Below are 23,007 nucleotides of genomic sequence, written 5' to 3'. Positions count from 1 at the left end.
CAGAGTTCCTTTTAAGTAGTGTTCTACTTTGAAACAGGGCCCGGGGCTCTGGTCAAAAGAAGTGCACTTCATAGGAAATAGGGTGCCATTTGTGATGCAGAGCAGATGTGGGAAGGGACGGATAATGATGTATGCCGTCCGGGTGCACTGAGGGACTGAATAGGGTTCAGCAAGTGTTTGTATAACTGACGAAGCTAGCAGCTAGCAACTAGCTGTACCATCCCAAGGATGTTACTTCCAATTCTCTGCAGTGCTTCACAGAACAATTAGATGAGAAGAGAATACAACAGTGGGTTGTTCCTCCGGATACTGCATGACTCGCACTCACACACTGGTACAGACACAAGCACATACACACTTGTACACCCACACACACACACACTGGCACCGACACAGATGCACACACACACACCCACACAAACGCATCAGAGACCCTCTTCAGATCCATCCAACCTATCCTTTCCGATGTGTTTCATTGAGGAGACAGAGAAACAAACCTTGCCTTCCTCTCTTCCCATCGCCCTCCCTCAAACACACACACACACACACACACACTTTTCTATCTCTCCCCCTCACCTAGCTCATATCGCTGGTATATCCAGCCCATTCAACACAGCTGCACTCAAACATCTCCTGCAATTACAGGTGGACCACATTCCTTATTAAACAAGACATGTTCATGAAATTGCTAACCAAGCCAATAAATGTAAATCACACAATACAAAACACAGATAAAAAAGATATCTGCATAGCATTAATAGAGGATTCTTTCCCTAAACACACCAAATATAGAAAAGAGAGTTAACACATTGACTGCCTAATTATGTGTTTTATCATGTCAGTCACAATAGAGCTCGCTGCTATTCTTGCCTCCTGTAAAATGCAGCTGTTTCTTTTACAGCTTTAATGAGGGGAAATAAAAAATGATCACATTGGTCTTGTTTTATATCCACACAGCCAACATTATAATTCCAGGCATAATGAAAGAACTGCCTTCACATTAGCTGGAGGTTGGGAAATAAATATCATAGATGCTTGCCAAACGAACACACACACACTTCTTTACCACATCTGATCACTACCACTTCAGAGACAGACCTCTTATGCATGAAGAACAGAAAGATCTGCCCATTTCTGCTCATCACATTTAAGCACAAATCCCAGGATGCCCTAGGACGCACACGCACACACACGCACGCACGCACACACACACAATTCACTTTCTCTGCATAACCTCAGCAGCAGACATCCCTGACACTCAGCTGTGCTTAATGCCATGTTGCCAGTCCATCATGGCTGACTAGCCCCGCTGTAGAAACACAACCAGCACCCCACTGCTTTTCGCTACCAATTTCCTGTTATCAACCACATATTCCAGGAAACAGGACCAGCAATCATATCTCAATAGAAAATGACTGAGAAACGAATGAGTTAAGCTGTGCATACAGAAGAAGACAGTATTGTATAGCACAGTAAGCTATACATACACATCACATGTATACAAGCAAGGATATAAAAACGACTGTAAATATGGAGCTGGAAAATAAAATGCATTTTCTCTTGATGACAGATGGGGGGGGGGTGAACAAGAGGATAGAGGAGATGGAGAGAAAGGAAGAGAGGGAAAGGGAAAGGAAAAGAAACCCAGAAGAAAGATTATCTGTATAATGTCAAATGGAGCTGAAGCTTTTAGGGGTAAAAAAAGAAGAGGCATAAGGAGTAATTATTAATTGGTCACGCCACGTGGCCTTCAAAACAGACACACCCTTTAGATGAGACCGTGGAAGAGTATCATAAAAAGCATTGAGGAGCACCGCAGCACACCACAGAAACAAAGAAGGAGAGAGAGTGAGAGACACACAGTGGCGGAACGCAACCCCAGAGTGCCACTGGGGGTTCATTACCAAAAGAAGAAGTGTCAGAGAGGGAGTGAGAGGGAGGAAGGGAGAAGGAGGGAGGAAAGATGAGAGAGTGAGGGAGGGCAGAGAGAGAGAGAGAAAGGAGTGGACAAAGAGAGAGGGAGTAGGAGAGGAGAGAGCTTGGAGGGAAGTGCACAGCCACAGCAGGATCTGTTAATATTCCCTCCAGAGAGAAAGAGAAATGGAGAGAGAGAAAGAATCTCTGGAGCATATGTGTTGACAGTGATGCTCAGAAATGGTTAACACTTAAAGAGCGATAAGGGCCAGGTGTTTACACATGGTGATAAAGTGTGGGCTGCATGGCTGCATTGGGGTGAGAAAGAGGAAGGTACACTCTTAGAAAGAAGGTGCTAAATGGAACCATACAAGGTTCTTCAGTTTGTCCCCATAGGGGAACCCTTTTTGGTGCTGGGTAGAACCCTTTGCAGAGGGTTCTGTCTAGAACCCTCTAAGTAGGGTTCTTCAAAGAACGCCCTATATATGGTTCTACCTAGAACCCTCTGTGAAGGGTTCAACTGAGAAATGTTTTTATCTTTGGAGGGTTCTTATTAGAACGCTCTATTAACGTGTAGAACCCACTAGCATTATTAGCCTTTAAAATGTAATTATTTATGACAATACATTACATACACTGAGTGTTCAAACCAGGAACACCTGCTCTTTCCATGACCCTTTGACTGACAAAGAACCTTTCTCTTCCAAAAAGGGTTCTTCTAATCGAAACCTATCCCTCTGCAAAGAACACCTTTGGAACCCTTTTTTCTAAGAGTGTATACGTAACTAAAGAATTAGAATCCTTCAGCAGAAGTAACAGTAACATAATATAGAGTTGAAGTCGGAAGTTTACATACACTTTAGCCAACTACATTTAAACTCAGTTTTTCACAATTCCTGACATTTAATTATGGTAAAAAATCCCTATATTAGGTCAGTTAAGATCACCACTTTATTTTAAGAATGTGAAATGTCAGAATAATAGTAGAGAGAATGATTTATTTCAGTTTTTATTTCTTTCATCACATTCCCAGTGGGTCGGTAAACAATTGTTGGAAAAATGACTTGTGTCATGCACAAAGTAGATGTCCTAACCGACTTGCCAAAACTATAGTTTGTTAACAAGAAATTTGTGGAGTGGTTGAAAAACTAGTTTTAATGACTCCAACCTAAGTGTATGTAAACTTCCGACTTCAACTGTAGCCACAGTATAGATGAAGTGACTTAGAACTGGAAACCTGAAGTGGCATGAAGGGTAACAGGAATGAAGGAGTGTCAATTTGCAAGCCAGATGTACCTACAATAGCTAGCTTGATGGAGAGTTACCACAGGGAAGGATATGTGTCTTAGAACTGTAAATCTGAAGCAGAGGGAAGGAAGGGGTGTCAATTTGGTAAGTGAATATGTAGCCAGCTTGATGGAGAGTTACTTAAGCAATGATGATCATTAACAGGATGACTTGTCAAACCATACATCCGTGGAGAATAACTATTCATACAAGCTTTCATTGTGAGACGTGCATAACAGACAGCATTCTCTAATCACAGGAATACTTATATGAAGGAATCCATTTAGATTTCCCTAAATGGCAGGTGACTCACACCGTGCTTAGATACTGCCAACATCAAGTAATTATTAAAGTGAAAGTGAAAAATTTAATTCAGTTAGAGGCACAGAGGAACTGCATACACAATACACAGGTAACTGCCAAAATAATGGAAACATAAAGTGTCATAATAAGGCGTTGGGCCACCACGAGCCAGCTTCAATGTGCCTTGGCATAGATTCCACAAGTGTCTGGAATTCTTTTGGAGGGATGCGACACCATTCTTCCAAGAGAAATTCCATAATTTGTTGATTTGTTGATGTGGTGGAAAACGCTGTCTCAGGCGCGGATCCAGAATCAAAATCAAATTGTATTTGTCACATGCGCCGAATGCAACAGGTGTAGACCTTACAGTGAAACCCTTATTTACAAGCCCTAACCAACAATGCAGTTTAAATTTTTTTGTAAATAAGAATATGAAAAGTAACAAATAATTGAAGAGCAGCAGTAAAAATAACAATAGCGAGGTTATATACAGGGGTTACCGGTACAGAGTCAATGTGCAGGGGCACCGGTGTCGAGGTAATTGAGGTAATATTTACATGTAGGTAGAGTTATTAAAGTGACTATGCATAGATAATAACAGAGAGTAGCAGCAGTGTAAAAGGGGGGAGTAATGCAAATAGTTTGGGTAGCCATTTGATTAGATGTTCAGGAGTCTTATTGCTTGGGGTTAGAAGCTGTTTATAAGCCTCTTGGACCTAGACTTGGCATTCCTGTACCGCTTGCCATGTGGTAGCAGAGAGATCAGTCTTTTACAAGGGTGGCTGGAGTCTTTGAAACATTTTAGGGCCTTCCTTTGATACCGCCTGGTATAGAGGTCCTGGATGGCAGGAAGCTTGTTCCCAGTGATGTACTGGCCGTACGCACTACCCTCTGAAGGGCCTTGCGGTCGGAGGCCGAGCAGTTGCCATACCAGTCAGTGATGCAACCATGGTGGAGCTGTAGAACCTTTTGAGGATCTGAGGACCCATGCCAAATCTTTTCAGACTCCTGAGGGGGAATAGGATTTGTCGTGCCCTCTTCACGACTGTCTTGGTGTGTTTGGATCATTCTAGTTTGTTGTTGATGTGGACACCGAGGAACTTGAAGCTCTCAACCTGCTCTACTACAGCCCTGTCGATGAGAATGGGGGCGTGCTCTGTCCTCCTTTTCCTATAGTCCACAATCATCTCCTTAAGTCTTGGTTACGTTGAGGGATAAGTTGTTATTCTGGCACCACAAGGCCAGGTCTCTGACCTCCTCCCTATAGGCTGTCTCGTCGTTGTTGGTGATCAGGCCTACCAGGCCTAAACTTAATGATGATGTTTGAGTCTGTACTGTTAGCTTTGTCAAAAGTCCCAGTGCAGTGTCTGTCCATGTTCACAACCAGCACCTGATATATTGGCTGTACATGTCACAGAGGCAGGTAGGCAAGCAGAGAGAGAGAGACAGGCAGGTAGGCACTAGAAAGGCAGGTAGGCAGGCACGTAGGCCTGAGGGTGTTGGATTCATGCCTGGCCGTGCAGTCATGAGTGAACAGGGAGTATAGGAGGGGACTGAGCACGCACCCCCGAAGGGCCCCCTAATATATTAAGTGTGTATGTTATCCTGTGTTATCATTTAGTTACCTAGTAAATGCATAATTAAACCAATTTGTGTAGTACTGAATCATAAGTAAGGCTGGGTTTTTTTCAGATGCAGGAGGTTATGACTGTTAAGAATGATGATATGATAAGAGGTTATGATCAATGCGTTGACTGTTTTTTGGATGTGATAGGTAAAGACCTTTTGAGTTTCATTTGGGATATGGTAAGTCTTCAAACAACCGGTCTCGTGGTGCCCCAAATCTCTAATGAATTAATTGTTCCATGATTAATTTAATCGGGTAACAACTAAACATAGGTAGTTGAGTCGATAAATAACAGTCATCAGATTAATGAAAGTAAAGTCACGACACCAAGCACACTGCAAAAACCCGACAGCACTTCTTTACCATGGCATTTTTCATTAATCACAATAGAAATGGAAAGAGAATCAGATGAATAGGTAGTTCTGAGCGATTAGTGCTTTTTGAGGTCGGTTGCGGTTTCAATTATTTAAATGCATTATGAAATGCATTATGAAATAATGAGATTACAATTATTTCAGTATTTAATGGAAATTCCAAAGCCAAAAATAGTAAACATTCAATTGCAAAAACAGTGAAAAAATGTAATTCTCTGTCAGGTCCACATAGAAAAATTGTAAATTACTATGAAATAATACAATATTTCAGTTGTGTATATTACTTTGTTTCATTTTATGACTTTATAATTTTTCATTCTTTAAAGTCAGCATCTCATCTCTGCTCAGGCAGTAGCAGCCAGCCAGTCAGACAACCATCTTATGTTATCTCTATCTCTGATCATAATGTAGTTCTTCTTCTTCTTTGGTATTATGGCGGTCCGCAAACAAATATTATAGATGTATGCCGCCACCTACTGTATTGGCTGTGTACCTGTAGTATGAATTCATTACACTTTGTGAAAAAATTGGGCAAACAACTAACCCTGCACCCATTAAAACCTCACCACTATTCCACTACTTTGGACCTATCTGATTCTACTCCAGGCCAGCAGCCTGGGAGGACAGGACACTATAATTCAAAACATCTTCTAACTCTTCTGCAATAAAATCTCGTACGCCGAAGTACTTCTCTGCAGCTGCCACCACAACATCTATCCTCTGTGATTTACGTTCCATTCCTGCGCTACAATTCACAACCAATGAATGGCAAAAAAACAACCTTACTGATGGACATGTTATTCCTATCAATATCTATTGGCCTCGGCCTACTCACAGGGATCCTCTTAGGATCTGTCACTCTGGACCCATCTTCCTCTACTACTCTTAGCACTGCATCAGCATATGACATCTTCTGTACTACACTGATCCTGGCAACCTCAACCTCCCATTCCCTCACCAGACACAACTTTTTCCACCGATACTACACAGGAATCACCTTCCTACACACTGCTGCCACATGACCATAAACTTGACAAATAAAACACTGTAATGGATTCGGAACAAAACCTCTCAAGGGACAACTGACACATCCTAACTTGACTTCATCTGGTAAAAAAGACTGCATCAAAACTCAGTAGTACAGATAGTGTCTTCTCTGTTTCACCACATTCGCCACCTGGTCTGCATCAGACCAAACGACGGGCGTCACATACACCGGGAATCTTTAACTTCAGTTGATCATCCTCAACACATTACACCACTCCAGTTATCACTTCTTTCAACGGTGCCCTGCTCCGGATAGGAAAGCAAGTCACAGTTCTTGTCCCAAGCCACGAGGTGTTGAGTGCACGCCCCCTCTGGATGGCAGAAACGATAAACAAAATCTACACGATTCCACTTCGAGTCACTTTCCCCAACCCAACATTACCCAACCTCTTCTCCACCCTACCTGACACCCCACCACATATGGATCTGCCAGAAAGCAAAAATTGCACTCCCACTGGGCCAGAATAATCTTTGTCATCATCAGGTCGAGCTTCAAACTCGGCATTCTTTACTGCACCTGCCACCACAGTTAATTCATCCTCACTCTCGTTATGTTCACTTTCCTTCTGTAGCTCTTCCAAAAGTTCAGTATGATCTACCACTCCATCTTCACTCAAAACATGTTCCTCCTTTTTTTCCTGTCCTCCATCTTCTCCTTCATTAGATCTTCCAGAAGGATTGTGCATTCCACTGTTCCATATTTACTTATAATATGTTCCACTTTCTTCCTTTCTTCCTTACCCCTACCTCATAGCCACCCCATACTGTCTTTAGTTATCCTATTTAGCTAGGCTTGCCTGCCTAAGTATGCTGCAGAGCTGACAATAATTGTACTCGTTTTTCAAGGTAGATGAACCATACTTTCACAAGCTGTCTCTATCCCGCTCTTTTGTCATTGTGTTGTGTACATTCCTCTCTCATGCGGAGACATATGTGGTCTAACGTAGCAGGCGTGAAAGTGTATCCATCTCTGTACGATCCGGAAGAGAACAGACGCATTGGATTTCGGTCATTGCCATTCATTACCACGTTTCTGCACTGAACTAGGTTGAATACAGTGCCTTGCGAAAGTATTCGGCCCCCTTGAACTTTGCGACCTTTTGCCACATTTCAGGCTTCAAACATAAAGATATAAAACTGTATTTTTTTGTGAAGAATCAACAACAAGTGGGACACAATCATGAAGTGGAACGACATTTAATGGCTATTTCAAACTTTTTCAACAAATCAAAAACTGAAAAATTGTGCGTGCAAAATTATTCAGCCCCCTTAAGTTAATACTTTGTAGCGCCACCTTTTGCTGCGATTACAGCTGTAAGTCGCTTGGGGTATGTCTCTATCAGTTTTGCACATAGAGAGAAATTTTTTCCCATTCCTCCTTGCAAAACAGCTCGAGCTCAGTGAGGTTGGATGGAGAGCATTTGTGAACAGCAGTTTTCAGTTCTTTCCACAGATTCTCGATTGGACTCTGGACTTTGACTTGGCCATTCTAACACCTTTGCTTTATGTTTTGGATCATTGTCTTGTTGGAAGACAAATCTCCGTCCCAGTCTCAGGTCTTTTGCAGACTCTATCAGGTTTTCTTCCAGAATGGTCCTGTATTTGGCTCCATCCATCTTCCCATCAATTTTAACCATCTTCCCTGTCCCTGCTGAAGAAAAGCAGGCCCAAACCATGATGCTGCTACCACCATGTTTGACAGTGGGGATGGTGTGTTCAGGGTGATGAGCTGTGTTGCTTTTACGCCAAACATAACGTTTTGCATTGTTGCCAAAAAGTAAAATTTTGGTTTCATCTGACCAGAGCACCTTCTTCCACATGTTTGGTGTGTCTCCCAGGTGGCTTGTGGCAAACTTTAAAACGACACTTTTTACGGATATCTTTAAGAAATGGCTTTCTTCTTGCCACTCTTCCATAAAGGCCAGATTTGTGCAATATACGACTGATTGTTGTCCTATGGACAGAGTCTCCCACCTCAGCTGTAGATCTCTGCAGTTCATCCAGAGTGATCATGGGCCTCTTGGCTGCATCTCTGATCAGTCTTCTCCTTGTATGAGCTGGGGACGGCCAGGTCTTGGTAGATTTGCAGTGATACTCTGATACTCCTTCCATTTCAATATTATCGCTTGCACAGTGCTCCTTGGGATGTTTAAAGCTTGGGAAATCTTTTTGTATCCAAATCCGGCTTTAAACCTCTTCACAACAGTATCTCGGACCTGCCTGGTGTGTTCCTTGTTCTTCATGATGCTCTCTGCGCTTTTAACGGACCTCTGAGACTATCACAGTGCAGGTGCATTTATACGGAGACTTGATTACACACAGGTGGATTGTATTTATCATCATTAGTCATTTAGGTCAACATTGGATCATTCAGAGATCCTCACTGAACTTCTGGAGAGAGTTTGCTGCACTGAAAGTAAAGGGGCTGAATAATTTTGCACGCCCAATTTTTCAGTTTTTGATTTGTTAAAAAAGTTTGAAATATCCAATAAATGTCGTTCCGCTTCATGATTGTGTCCCACTTGTTGTTGATTCTTCACAAAAAAATACACTTTTATATCTTTATGTTTGAAGCCTGAAATGTGGCAAAAGGTCGCAAAGTTCAAGGGGGCCGAATACTTTCGCAAGGCACTGTAGTTGCTTAATGCAAACTACAACTCCCTTCAGCCCTGCGTCCCATATACAGTTGAAGGCGGAAGTTTACATACACTTAGGTTGGAGTCATTAAAACTCATTTTCAACCACTCCACAAATTTCTTGTTAACAAACTATAGTTTTGGCAAGTCGGTTAGGACATCTACTTTGTGCATGACACAAGTAAGTTTTCCAACAATTGTTTACCGACAGATTATTTGACTTATAATTCACTGTATCACAATTCCAGTGGGTCAGAAGTTTACATACACTACGTTGACTGTGCCTTTAAACAGCTTGGAAAATTCCAGAAAATGATGTCATGGCACTGGAAGCTTCTGATAGGCTAATTGACATAATTTGAGTCAATTGGAGGTGTACCTGTGGATGTTTTTCAAGGCCTACCTTCAAACTCAGTGCCTCTTTGCTTGACATCATGGGAAAATCTTAAGAAATCAGCCAAGACCTCCAAATAGACCTCCAAAAATTGTAGACCTCCACAAGTCTGGTTCATCCTTGGGAGCAATGTCCAAATGCCTGACGGTACCATGTTCATCTGTACAAACAATAATACACCAGTATAAACACCACGGGACCACGCAGCCGTCATACCGCTCAGGAAGGAGATGCATTCTGTCTCCTAGAGATGAATGTACTTTGGTGCAAAAAGTGCAAATCAATCCCAGAAGAACAGCAAAGGACCCTGTGAAGATGCTGGAGAAAACAGGTACAAAAGTATCTATGTCCACAGTAAAACGAGTTCTATATCGACATAACCTGAAAGGCCGCTCAGCAAGGAAGAAGCCACTGCTCCAAGCCCCCCATAAAAAAAGCCAGACTACAGTTTGCAACAGCACATGGGGACAAAGATACTAGAGAAATGTCCTCTGGTCTGATGAAACAAAAATAGAACTGTTTGACCATAATGATCGTTATTTTGGGAGGAAAAAGGGGGAGGCTTGCAAGTCGAAGAACACCATCCCAACCGTGAAGCACAGGGGTGGCAGCATCATGTTGTGGGGTGCTTTGCTGCAGGAGGGACTGGTGCACTTCACAAAATAGATGTCATCATGACAAATACAAATAATGTGGATATATTGAAGCAACATTTTTAAGAGATCAGTCAGGAAGTTAAAGCTTGGTCGCAAATGGGTCTTCCAAAAGGACAATGACCCCAAGCATACTTCCAAAGTTGTGGCAAAATGGCTTAAGGACAACAAAGTCAAGGTATTGGAGTGGCCATCACAAAGCCCTGACTTCAATCCCAAGGAGGCCTACAAACCTGACTCAGTAACACCAGCTCTGTCAGGAGGAATGGGCCCAAATTCACCCAATATATTGTGGGAAGCTGGTGGAAGGCTACCCGAAACGTTTGACCCAAGTTAAACAATTTAAAGGCAATGCTTCTGACCCACTGGGAATGTGCTGAAATAAATATTTCTCTCTACTATTATTCTGACGTTTCACATTCTTAAAATAAAGTGGTGATCCTAACATACCTAAAACAGGGAATTTTCACTTGGATTAAATATAAGGAAAAACTGAGTTTAATGGTATTTAGCTAAGGTGTATGTAAACTTCCGACTTCAACTCTAGTTCTTGACTTAATTTCTCTCGTGAATGATTTGATTTCTCTTTAGAAAGATGGTGTGTTGGGCTCACAAAAAAACCTGAATGGAATGGAATTCAAGTAATTGAACTGACGTCTGTCAATTAGTTGTTTAATAACCGGCAAAAATGCAATTTCAGTTAATCGCTCAGCATTACTAATAGGACATCAATAACAATTAACGTTATCAATAGCTTTGAAACCCTCGAAACCCGTGCAACACCTTGGGACTCTTCATCATGCCTGATCAGCATTCTGATTCATGGTGAAGTGATAGAAGCAAGGGGTTATGGGTAGGAACAGGAAGTGCGGTTAATAATGTTTGTTAAAGAGGAGGATAAGGAGAAAGCCATTTTGTCTGGTGCCTTAAACTGCTTCAGTGCTAGATCATCTGATGCATAGGTTTTTCTTGGATGTAGAGGATATTGCTGACTCTCGTGGAATTTCATGTCAACTCCCCCTGTTAGGAACTTATATAACTTGATGAATTATCATGTTCATGTTCTGAATGTATAGCTAGTTCCATTAGGATTATTTTATTTTGAACTTTATGAATCTGAGCAATTCAGCATAAACAAATTAAAAGAAAGAGGGGTGTAATGTTAACAGATGGGAAGAGAAGTGAGTGGGAATGAGCGAAATGGCATACCACACTTACCACACTTATTTCTATGCTAATATCTGTGTCACATGTCAGTAGACATCCCTGAAGGGAAAAGCATGCAGGTTTCTTTGTGTATTATATTTCTGCCTGTCATACAGAAAACAACCTACCCAATATGTTTTTTGTAAACCCACCATAAAGCAACTTTGATATAACTTCCCTAGAGAAATAACATTGCATTAGGTTCAGGAAACACATTCAGAGTGAGTCGAAGAGTACTCCTTAGAGTTCAATTTTTCTCGTCTGTCTTTGGTAGGAGAGAAAGCAGTGATGGCTCAACACTCGACAGTTCTCCAGTATTTTCACTGACAACGTTCCGAGGAGTAGAAGTGTTGATAGAGATAGTGGAAGTTGTTGAGAATATCATTGAAGAATAGGAGAATCTCTGGTGCTTAGTTTATTTTCTTCAAGGAGTCCCTCTCGAGATCATTTTGTGTTCAAAATGGATTTTGCCAACTGCTGCTAATAAGGAACTTTGGGTTTTTAAGGAAAATGCTCAAGTTGTTGTTTTGTAACACTGTTACCTAAAAAAAAACATCACATGCTCTCAAACTGCCAAAAGAATCAATTTTTCAACCATTTGTCTGTTTAACTGACATTCAAATTCCTCCTTTCCCTCCATCATGTAGCTTTCCCTGGTCAGTTATGCATCATACATAGCTGCACCTGATCTCTCCTACTGCAACTCCAACCCAACATTATATGCAGCGTTCATACAGAGGTGGCAGATAATGACTCCCACCATCTCTAGGGTCTGATTTGTATTCCGGAGGCCTTTCCCATCCCGACGCAGAGGCCAGAGAGCTGGTTTAACATGCCCATAGAGACTACTAGGCACACCAGCCTCCCCACCCCCCATCTGGATGTCTACTACAGGAACCCGTTATGATTCACTACATCACTAAACCTCCCTTCCCAACACACAGCACTGGCAGACAGCCCCATTCCTTCAAGTTAGAGGTACTGCAGTTCATACTAATGGAATGTACTGAGTTGACATGATGTGATTTCTCAATTCCATAGTAAAATAATTATTTTTTAAATTTAAAGTAACAAACTATACAACTCTAAGAACATGACTACTTTTAACAATTTCCACTAAGAATTTTACAAAAACACATGTACTCAAAGAGCAGTGCAGATGTAAAGTTGGGTAACAGAATGACAGTAAAATCTCCCTCAGTTTATGAAACCAAAACTTTTAAATATCTACTCCGAATTAAGATTCAAAGATGTCTGCTGAAATAATGGGGTGTCAGCTATGATACGACACCTTCCGTTTGAAAAAATCTGTCTTGGTTATTGAACTACAGTAACAGAATGATTGTAACAGAAGAACATCATCTGTCCCTGATCTGTAATATACAGAAATGCAAGATTATGAATGTCATTCTCTTCATGGTGATGTACCTGAATAGGTACACAAAGGTAAAACATTTAAATAAAAGTATTTTGGATACCATTCTACACACTGGTTATTATTCAAATGTGCTGCGTCCCCAAGCAAGGTCAAAATTGGTTGGATTGGACCAAATCTGTACAGCACAGTTGAACACAGTACAGCACAGTTGAACACAGCACAGTACAGCAGAGTATAGTTCAGTACAGTAAAGTACAGTAGAGTAGAGTTCAGTACAGCAGAGTAGAGGATAGTTCTGTTCAGTACAGTATAGTTCAGTAGAGTAAAATACAATACAGTAAATTATACTGTGCTCTTGTGTGCTCTACTGTACTGTACTAAACTCTACTGTACAGTACAGTACTGTGTTATACTGAACTATTCTCTCCTCTACATTTCTTTACTGTACTGTGCTGTCCAAACTTGTGAAACAGATGTCTAATTTCAAACATTTTCAACATATTTTCCCAATTCTATGCTTGGTAACAGATGTAGGATGAAAGATCTTAATTTGAGCCAGTTTGCTATGGCAGGAAAATAATCCTGCAGTAACAGGAAATGTTCATTTTTATGTGGATTTGTTGTTTGTTGTTAGAGCAAATCAAGTCTGCCATTTTAATCTGGAAATTACAAACTTTAGAAGCCTTTTTAAATACTGCTGCGCAAAACAAATGGTATACAATACAAAGAGCCATTGTATACAAATGTACAGTACATCTAATCTGTGACTGAACCCTTATGGGTTCGTTCCACCTCAAAAAGCACAATAAAGAGAATTCGACACCCACCATCTCAAGATTAGAATTCCTGAAATATTATTTTGTTGAAATACAATTTGATCTCTCGGAAATTAAGCTATTTAGGCCATTTTAATTAATTGGTTTCGTATAATTGTCAATAAATATAGTACCTAATATCCGATTTGGACCCTACTTCTTACTAACAATGAGTAAGACATGAGGAATCCAGTAAAAGTATCAAAAGCCAGCCACGGACACCCCTCACTCAGCTCAAAGCCCATCCCAACAACCAGTATACAGTATCATTTCTTTATGTCTGACAGTATGTCAGTATGCTGCGGCTTGGAGTATTGCTTTTTTTCTCCGCTTTTTCTCCCCAATTTCCACAAGGAGTTGCTAGAGCACGATGAGCCAAGTAAAGCCCTCCCGTCCAAACACTCTCCTAACCTGGACGACGCTGGGCCAATTGTGCGCCGCCCTATGGGACTCCAAATCACAGCCTGTTGTGATGCGGCCCGGGATTGAATCCGGATCTGTAGTGACGCCTCTAGCACTGCAATGCAGGGAGTATTGCATTTTCATCTTATGTAATGCATTTCCCGTGAACCATCACTTGCATTATTTACTATGAATGAGTGTGAAAGTACCAGGTTCTGCCCACTAGATGCCACTGTTCCTACTACTGCAATGCCACTGTTCCTACCACTGCCACGTCCTTTAATCCATTTTGCTGTTCTCCTGTGTTGATTATTAAATGCATAAATTTTGCGAAGAAAACCAACAACCTTTGCTAATGATGAAAATATATAGTATGGTCATCCTCACAATTCAATTACAGTCCTCCATGAAAGCAATTCAGTTTGTCTTTCTCTTTGGCTTAATCTGTGTACAGGAAACAGCCACTCTGTGTGTGTTTATTACCTTCAAAAAAAGGTAGAGATTAGTTAGACCATTCCTGGTAAACAAGCACAATATTAGGCTACATAAGTTCTAATGGTTTCAATGTTATGGTCTCTAATGGTCTTCAATGGTAAAAGTAAAAAACACACACAGTTTTTTGCTTTGCAATGGTATTGGATTGGGTTGTTTTAATTGGTAAATGTCAATAATCACACTACATTTAGAGATGTTTATAATAAGTGTATTGTAATACATACCACTGCCATGCAATGGTTTATAATTGAATAGTGATTAGGTATTTTTTTGGTTGGTTCGGATTCGGTTGAATTCTAAAAAAAATATTATGGTTTTCGATTTTGGTTTCGATACAATATTTTTTTTTTTACATTAAATGCATCATGCATTATGCGGGTTGAATGCTGTAACAAAACAGACTAAAACGATGAATAAAAGTCCCATGATGGTAGTGACTGCCCATTACTGCTCATCCCTTATCAACCATAATTTATTCACGTTACTTTACTTGAATAAAATAGTTCAGTTGTTGTGTATATTACATTTGTTTTATTTGATTATTTCATTCCAAGTCATCATCTCACCTCTATAGAGCTGTTGCCTATGCTGTCTGTCAAAAAGTAAATAAGACATACTTTTAAGACTGCTGAATACCAACTATCAATCACTTAGATCATGCATTTTCAAGTAGAGTTATCTCACAAAGAGACTGCTCTCTATCCCTCTAAATCGCGCATTCTTCTAGCAGGCGTAGCAGGCGTAAAAATAAACACAAACCGGACAAGTAGGCGCGCAATGGATTATGGTCATTGTAGTTAATTAACACGTCTTCTGTGCTAAACGATGTAGAATATTGGCTTGTTGGAAACGCAACTCCCTACTACATCGCACAGTTTGGGCTTGATCTGACTTACATAAACAGAGAAATGTGTACATTGAGCTCACACATTTTTTTTATTGAACTGACATTGGTCAATTAGTTGTTGAAAAAAATGAAAATAACAGACATCTCTAAGCACTAGCGTTGTCATAACATTGTAATCACTAGCCCATTTCTCCATCAACCATTTTGGGCTTGTAAGAAAAGTCTTCATATGAGAATTGAACCATAGGGATGGCCCTCTCAGAAATCTGCCATTCGTTAACTATTCAAGGAGAATTGGGTTGAAGCAGTACGTTGCTAAGAGAAAGACAAACTGAATTGCTTTCATGGAGGACTGGCTTGACACACAATTTATTTTCATTGTGAGCAAAATCTATTGGTTTGTTGTGATCCATTTAATAAACACAAGACACCATCAAATTTGATAAAAGGCTGTGGCAGTAGCAGGAACAGAGGTATTTATTTGGCAAAACATGGTTCTGTCACACTTCAATAGGTTTAGTTTCCCATGGGACACCATATGCCAATTGGAGACTGTCTCCGACCCACTTTGTCGTGTTGAGTGTGTAACCCACACCATTAGGGGTAGTGTTGTCAGTGTCAATAGCCAACACACACATGCAAACACACACACACACACACAGCTTTAAAGTGCAACCAAATATTTCACTGTGCAACCTGGAGTTTTAATTTGGGTAAGAAAATTATATATTTTTTAGTATTCAATTATTATTCTTTAAATAATAATTGTTGTAACGATAAGGCTTCACACTACCGTTGTTTCCCGAGTGCAGATTCGTTAGAGCCATGCTTGCATGCTTACAATGAAAACGGTGTGTTTCTAGCACAAACACTTCAAAAGATCTGACCCATTTACCAGAGCAATGTTTTTTTCTTCCTGTGAGAGATTCCTGTGAGAGATTGGGGGGGCTGCATTTTACATTCAAAAACTATGTCGCAGGCAGTTCTAAAACTACTCGTGGGCCTCATTGGTTTTACACGTTGTTCAGTCATGTTTGTTAACTCATTAGCTAGCTAGCTAACAAGCTGGTAACTTTACCAGTATATCCAAACATTTTGGGGCACAGAAAGAAAGGAATAGGGATAGCTTCTTCAGGAAATCAATGATCATAACAATGAATGTCTTGCATGTCATCATCACAAACATGACACTCTTAAAGAGTAATGTATCTCAATATGAAAATAGTGCTTTTAAAAACCTCAATCTACAAATGACGTTTTAATTTCTCAACAAAGCATCCTTCACTCATGCTGCCAAACATACCCTGACCACCCTACCAATCCTCGACTTTGGCGATGTCATTTACAAAATAGCCTCCAATACCCTACTCAACAAATTGGATGCAGTCTATCACAGTGCCATATGTTTTGTCACCAAAGCCCCATATACTACCCACCATTGCGACCTGTACGCTCTCGTTGGCAGGCCCTTGCTTTATACTCGTCGCCAAACCCACTGGCTCCAGGTCATCTACAAGACCCTGCTAGGTAAAGTCCCCCCTTATCTCAGCTCGCTGGTAACCATAGCATCACCCATCTCCAGCAGGTATATCTCTCTGGTCACCCCCAAAACCAATTCTTTCTTTGGCCGCCTCTCCTTCCAGTTCTCTGCTGCCAATGACTGGAACGAAGTACAAAAATCTCTGAAACTGGAAACACTTATCTCCCTCACTAGCTTTAAGCACCAGCTGTCAGAGCAGCTCACAGATTACTGCACCTGTACATAGCCCATCTATAATTTAGCCCAAACAACTACCTCTTTCCCTACTATATTTATTTTATTTATTTATTTATTTTGCTCCTTTGCACCCCATTATTTGTATTTCTACTTTGCACATTCTTCCACTGCAAATCTACCATTCCAGTGTTTTACTTGCTATATTGTATTTACTTTGCCACCATGGCCTTTTTTTTGCCTTTACCTCCCTTATCTCACCTCGTTTTCCCACATCGTATATAGACTTGTTTCTACTGTACTACTGACTGTATGTTTGTTTTACTCCATGTGTAACTCTGTGTTGTGGTATGTGTCGAACTGCTTTGCTTTATCTTGGCCAGGTCGCAATTGTAAATGAGAACTTGTTCTCAACTTGCCTACCTGGTTAATAAATAAAGGTGAAATAAAAATAAATAAATACAAATTTCAATGACAGTTATTTGTATCAACATTTTAACTTTTTATAATAATGAACAAATGTATTTACAGGGTAACATATTTGTTTCTAGGGCACAACATATATCTCATTCATATAGGCTATATCTCAATTGATTATAAAATCTTATTTTCTGGTGCTCCTACATTTGATGTTGTGCTTCTAACTTTTTTAAGTTAGGAGCACCAGTGCTACCAATGATTATTTTGTCATTTAGAGCCCAGTACATTCATTCAAACACCCTCATCGGCCTCTCCTCTCTCGGACCAACCGAGGAGAAGGTACAATATTTCTGTCCTCAGCCCCTCAACGAGCTCTCCTCTTAATCAGTGTGGTGGCCCGTCCACTCCAACCCCACACTGCTCGGGCAAAGGAAGCCTTGCTCTCTTTTTCACCTGCCTTGATGGGAATCAATAGATAGAATCTGACATTGCTACAAGTAAATAAAGGGACCAGGAGAGTAAAATGACATAAGGGGAGTCTGTATTTATGCAACAAATTAAAAACATCACATCGGCCCCCTGTGAATCTGGATCAATTGTGCTGAGAGGAATATTTTGACATGGAATTGAGATTGTGTCTGAAAAGGATTTTATTGTCGGTGTTCGTTGTCTCCTTGCGGACCGGGTGGAATGATAGGACTTATAAAACTGGGCAGTTGGGAAGATTAAATGTATCCTGTCCTCCACTTGAACAAACTGCTTCTGAGATGTGTAGCACTCAACCAGCAGAATAACTCTTTTGTAATGGCAATACAGAGAGTAAACAGATAATATATTATTCTGACGATTCAGTATGTTGCAGCTGACTCATTGGATAGATCATCTTGCAGAATTTCTATCAGGATTCAATTCCAGAATTCGGCTGCATTGGTTGTGATGGGTCTCATTTGGATTATCCTTCTCGAGAGGTGACCGTCAGGAGTAGAGATTGAGACTTGACACATTAAGGACAGGGATTGTGTTGGACGGAAAGACACAGATTGTATCAATTTAAATGTGGGAAATTACCATACTGGCCCAGACTTTGAGAACTCAATAAGATAAACAAATTAGATTTCAGTAATTTAAAAAAAAAATATTCTCTGTCCTATTCTCTTCCAGTGGACTGGCTACTCCTTGTGTGTGATCCAGGAAGAAACAGAACAAATAACACTGGTTTTAGGGGACAGAGCGGAACCAGACACACAGGCCATGACACAAATTTCAAACCCCTGTGTCGACGCAGTGCGCTCGGGGTGAGGTGTATGTGGTGGGGGATTACATGTCATGATGTCAGTCCTTCTACTCACTATTAGACACACACACACACACACACACACACACACACACACACACACACACACACATATTGAGGCCATCAGAGAAATAGCAATAGCATTGGCTTGGGGGGAATAGGAAAAATGTGTTACATTCACGGCATACTGACACTGCTGACAGAAGGAACGTCAAAGGTAACTTGATAACGACAAGAACATAAGAGAGATTTCATGGACGTATCCATGCCAACATCAGATAATGTGAAGCATAAGGTATAAGAAATGATTCACTGACATGACATCACTGAGCTCTTCCAGCAGTCTTTCTGACAAAAACAATGCAATCACAACCCTTACTATATGCTTGCAAAATGTACTGGTTAGTTTGAATGTTTGAATCTGCAATGTATCTTCAGTATCGGTGATAGCATAGGCTTATTTCAGTGGCTAATATGTCCAACTCTGGTCTACACACCACCTGTATATTGTGAGGGAAAAATGACATATTTACCAGATTTATTTGATATGATTAATTTTTAACTTCATTTATGTCCTACTAGTGTCTGTGTTTTTATGGTCTCCACTCTAGTTCTCTGCAGCTAATCTGGGTGTATAGTCAGTCACCAGAGATGGCTTGAGCTGACAAATGAGTTAAAGACTGCATTACATAGACAAGAATGTGTTTAACTAAGGGTTGGCTTGGGAGTAGAACAATCCCTCATTGTCTAAAATCATTCTTGCATCAGAGAAACTAAGCCAGGGTGGGGTTAAGACAACAACCCACTTGCAGATAACGACAGGATGAACCCAGAGTGGCTTATGATGCCTGCATCATGGGATGGGTGGAACCAATAATGACTAAGCATTTTTTGTGTCAGCTTTATATAGTACTCTGCATTTGTGTAAAGGTTAGGTTACTCGGTCCAACACTCAAGGGTGTGGGGTCGACCAGCCTCATTATTGCAATTATTAATATTAATATAATATTAAATAAAGATGGTTGTTTGAAGAAATTATCAAATCTCTCTTAGTACTGAATTTCCACAACATTTTCCAAATACTTGACCACATACTGTAAAGGGATCACTCCAGACTTGTTCTAAACTATGTAAAAAGCTCTTACCGTCCACACAGGCTGGCATGGCTCTTGTCGTCCCAGCGATCTGTCCCTTCTTACAGGCGCACCGTGCAGTCTGTCTGGCGATGGTCCGTCTGGGCTGACTGCTGTCCCTGTCCAGCATCACAATCTCACATGTCCCTGCCGCCAGTTGACCTGGAAGTGGCATCACATAGAAAATACATTGTCAGAGTGGCAGAACATATTCTCTTGGGAAAAAAGGTGCTAAGTAGAACCATATAGGGTTCTTCAGTTTGTACCCTTAGGAGAACCCTTTTTGGTGCTAAGTAGAAACCTTTGCAGAGAGGGTTCTTACTAGAACCTTTAGAGTTCTGTATATGGTTCTTCCAAGAACCTTCTATGAAGGGTTCCACCAAGAACACTTTCATCCTCTAAAGGTTCTTCCTAGAACCCTCTATGAACAGTTCTACCAACATTATTAACAACATTTAACTCTTTATGCCAATCCATTACTTACAGTATATCATAAGGCCTTTCTTTGAGGGGCTAGTTATACCCTAAATGCATCCGCATATAAGGTTTTGTTTGTTCCAAGCAGAACCCGGCTAGGCAAAGCGAATGTCTGTGCCTCGCATACTTCCTAAAAAAAGAAAGGGTATTTTTGGGGTCAAGTTTAATGAACTCCTTTGTCTGCAGGGAGAAACTTTGTAGTAGAGCAGTGGGAAAAGAGGGAGGCGCATCGGGGCTAGTCGCATTAGAAGGGGTGGGAGATTAGGATATGTTGAACGGGCAAGGAGGCATGGCTGAGTCAAATAGGAATCCTGAATTAATGAAGTGGTCTTTACAGTTTTTTATTTTATTTTTACAATTGCTTACACACCAAAAGTGGTGCTTGAGGCACACTCAGTGCAACCATTAACTCATGTTCCTAATCTTCAGACCAAGTCTGCAAAACTGCAGGCCATTATCTGCTTTACACTTAGTTTGCAATTGTAAAACACACTTTTTGCAAAACACTAAACACAATTAGACATATCATTCAAAATTAACAGGTCCTGTGTTTCATTTGGAAAACACCGCCATTCAAAATGCCACACTCATTTGCCGATTACCTACATCCAGTGCTCACGTGTGAAAACACTTACAGCTAATTACTTTACTTAGAAATCAGAGCTTGAGCACTATAAATTGGCTTCAGGTAGGCTTTCTTGGTATGGACAACAATGGAGGCCAATTTTGGAGAAAGGGTTAGAGGAAGAGGAGTGGGGGGGATGAGGAGTGGGAAGAGGAGGAAGGAGAACAATCACATATCCGGTCCACTTTGGATGACCATGTGGTCAACCATGGTTTGAGTTTCAGGGAGGCTGGGCAGAGGGTCCAGCCTAACTTGAGCTGCTACACTGCAGCAAGTGTCATCTGGACATTTTGAAATGAGAACAGGTAAGTAAAGCTACCTTCTATACCATGCTACTGCACTTACAGCACTACATTAACATTTATATTAACATACTGAAAGAAATCCTGCACCCTAACCATTCACATGATTTTGCAGAATTGCTACACAACGCTTCAATGGAGGAAGAAACCAGCTGTTCACAGCAGAGTAGGAACAACACATAAGGAATATTGTCATTTCAAACAACCGCATAAGTTTACGTCAACTGCAACCAACACCACATCATTGACAACAGTATTCCATAACACATAGGGTGAGTTTACCTGCACTTAGCGGTCTCCTGGAATGCCATCAGATTAGTATGAAGCTCTACAGAGTACCATCTGACAGTGACACAACTGTGCCATAATTATGTACAAGTAAGCTATACTATCCTGTCATTGGTATTCCAGTGTATTGTGCTACATATTGACTGCTCTGTCTAATCATACTGTCATACAATAATGTCTTGTCTGTTTCAGAGTTATGGAACTAGACGATGCTGCAGCGCATGATTTCGTCTACATTGATGAGGTCTGCTTCAACCTAGTCAAAACAAAACGCAGGAGAAGAAACCTCATAGGACACCGCGTCAATGTCCCGGGACAGCGTTGTGGCAACATCACAATGTGTGCAGCCATTAGTCAGAACAGTCTTTCATCATGCCATGCTTAGTCCTTGCAAAACTACCCACATTATCACCGTCCTTGACACCCAGCATAATTTATCATTCCCAATGGCCAGAGCAGTCCAGGTTTGTTGTCATCTGGGACAACGGAAGTTTCCACCGGGCTGCTCTGGTCCGCAATTGGTTCATTGACCATCCGCAAGTTTTGATGCTCAACCTGCCACCATATTCTCAAATTCTTAACCCAATGGAAGGTATATGATCACCAACCCCACCAACGCATACCCCTACTCCAGGCGATGGAGGAGGCCTGTGGTGACATAGACAAGGGGGCATGCCAGGGCTGGATACGCCGCTCCAGACATTACTTCCCCCGCTGTTTAGCCAGTGAGAACATTGCTTGTGATGTTGATGCGGCACTGTGGCTAGACCCAACTAGGAGACGGGATACATTGCTTTTTTAAATTTATAGTAACAAGCCTGTTTTTTTTTCTTTATAGTAACAAATCTGTTTTTTTCTTTATAGTAACAAGCCTGTTTTGTTTATCTTCTACTGTATTTGTTTTGGCTGTTACTGTTCATCCTGAAATCTGGATGTAAAAAAAATACTTGTCATTTTTCCCCAGCCTTGCATTTCTGTTAGTGTAAAGATATACTGAATATGCATACATACTGTATATTTGTGCAGGTACATGTGAGTGCTATGACAAACTTCAGTGGACTCCACTGAACATGCAAAAGACACCCGAAAGAAGTCATTTATCACATCCGTGTGTAGTTGGGAGTGTATAAGAGCTAATCATTTGATGGTTTGTGTGTAGAGTTTTGATGCAAAAAACATAATTTGGAGAAGAGTTAAAATACTTTTGAATTAAGTGTTTGGTTTTGCAAGAGATGTTTTGGGATGTTGTGTGTAGTCTAGAGAAAAGTTTCATAGTTTCAGAAATCATGTGTAAGCAATTGTCAAACTGTAAAGAGTTCAGCCATGTGCTTCTTGTCAGCAACAACCACCCCAACTTGAAAACTTCTTATGGCTGG

At 40.8% G+C, this 23,007-nt stretch overlaps 1 protein-coding gene across 2 annotated transcripts in view; it reads right to left on the bottom strand.

The window, feature by feature from the left end:
* LOC109896409 (chemokine-like protein TAFA-5) overlaps window positions 1-23,007 on the bottom strand; it is a 162,536-nt gene that overhangs the window by 52,667 nt on the left and 86,862 nt on the right. For both annotated transcript variants that reach the window (XM_031832032.1, XM_020490664.2), the window contains exon 2: window positions 19,952-20,101. In XM_031832032.1, coding sequence (XP_031687892.1) covers window positions 19,952-20,101 — 150 coding nt within the window. The remainder of the gene's footprint in view (window positions 1-19,951; window positions 20,102-23,007) is intronic.

This window comes from Oncorhynchus kisutch, linkage group LG9, assembly GCF_002021735.2.
Source record: "Oncorhynchus kisutch isolate 150728-3 linkage group LG9, Okis_V2, whole genome shotgun sequence".
NCBI classification, from domain to species: Eukaryota; Metazoa; Chordata; class Actinopteri; order Salmoniformes; family Salmonidae; genus Oncorhynchus; species Oncorhynchus kisutch.
Note: the sequence above shows the minus strand (reverse complement) of the source record. Positions and strands in the feature narration are given on the sequence as shown.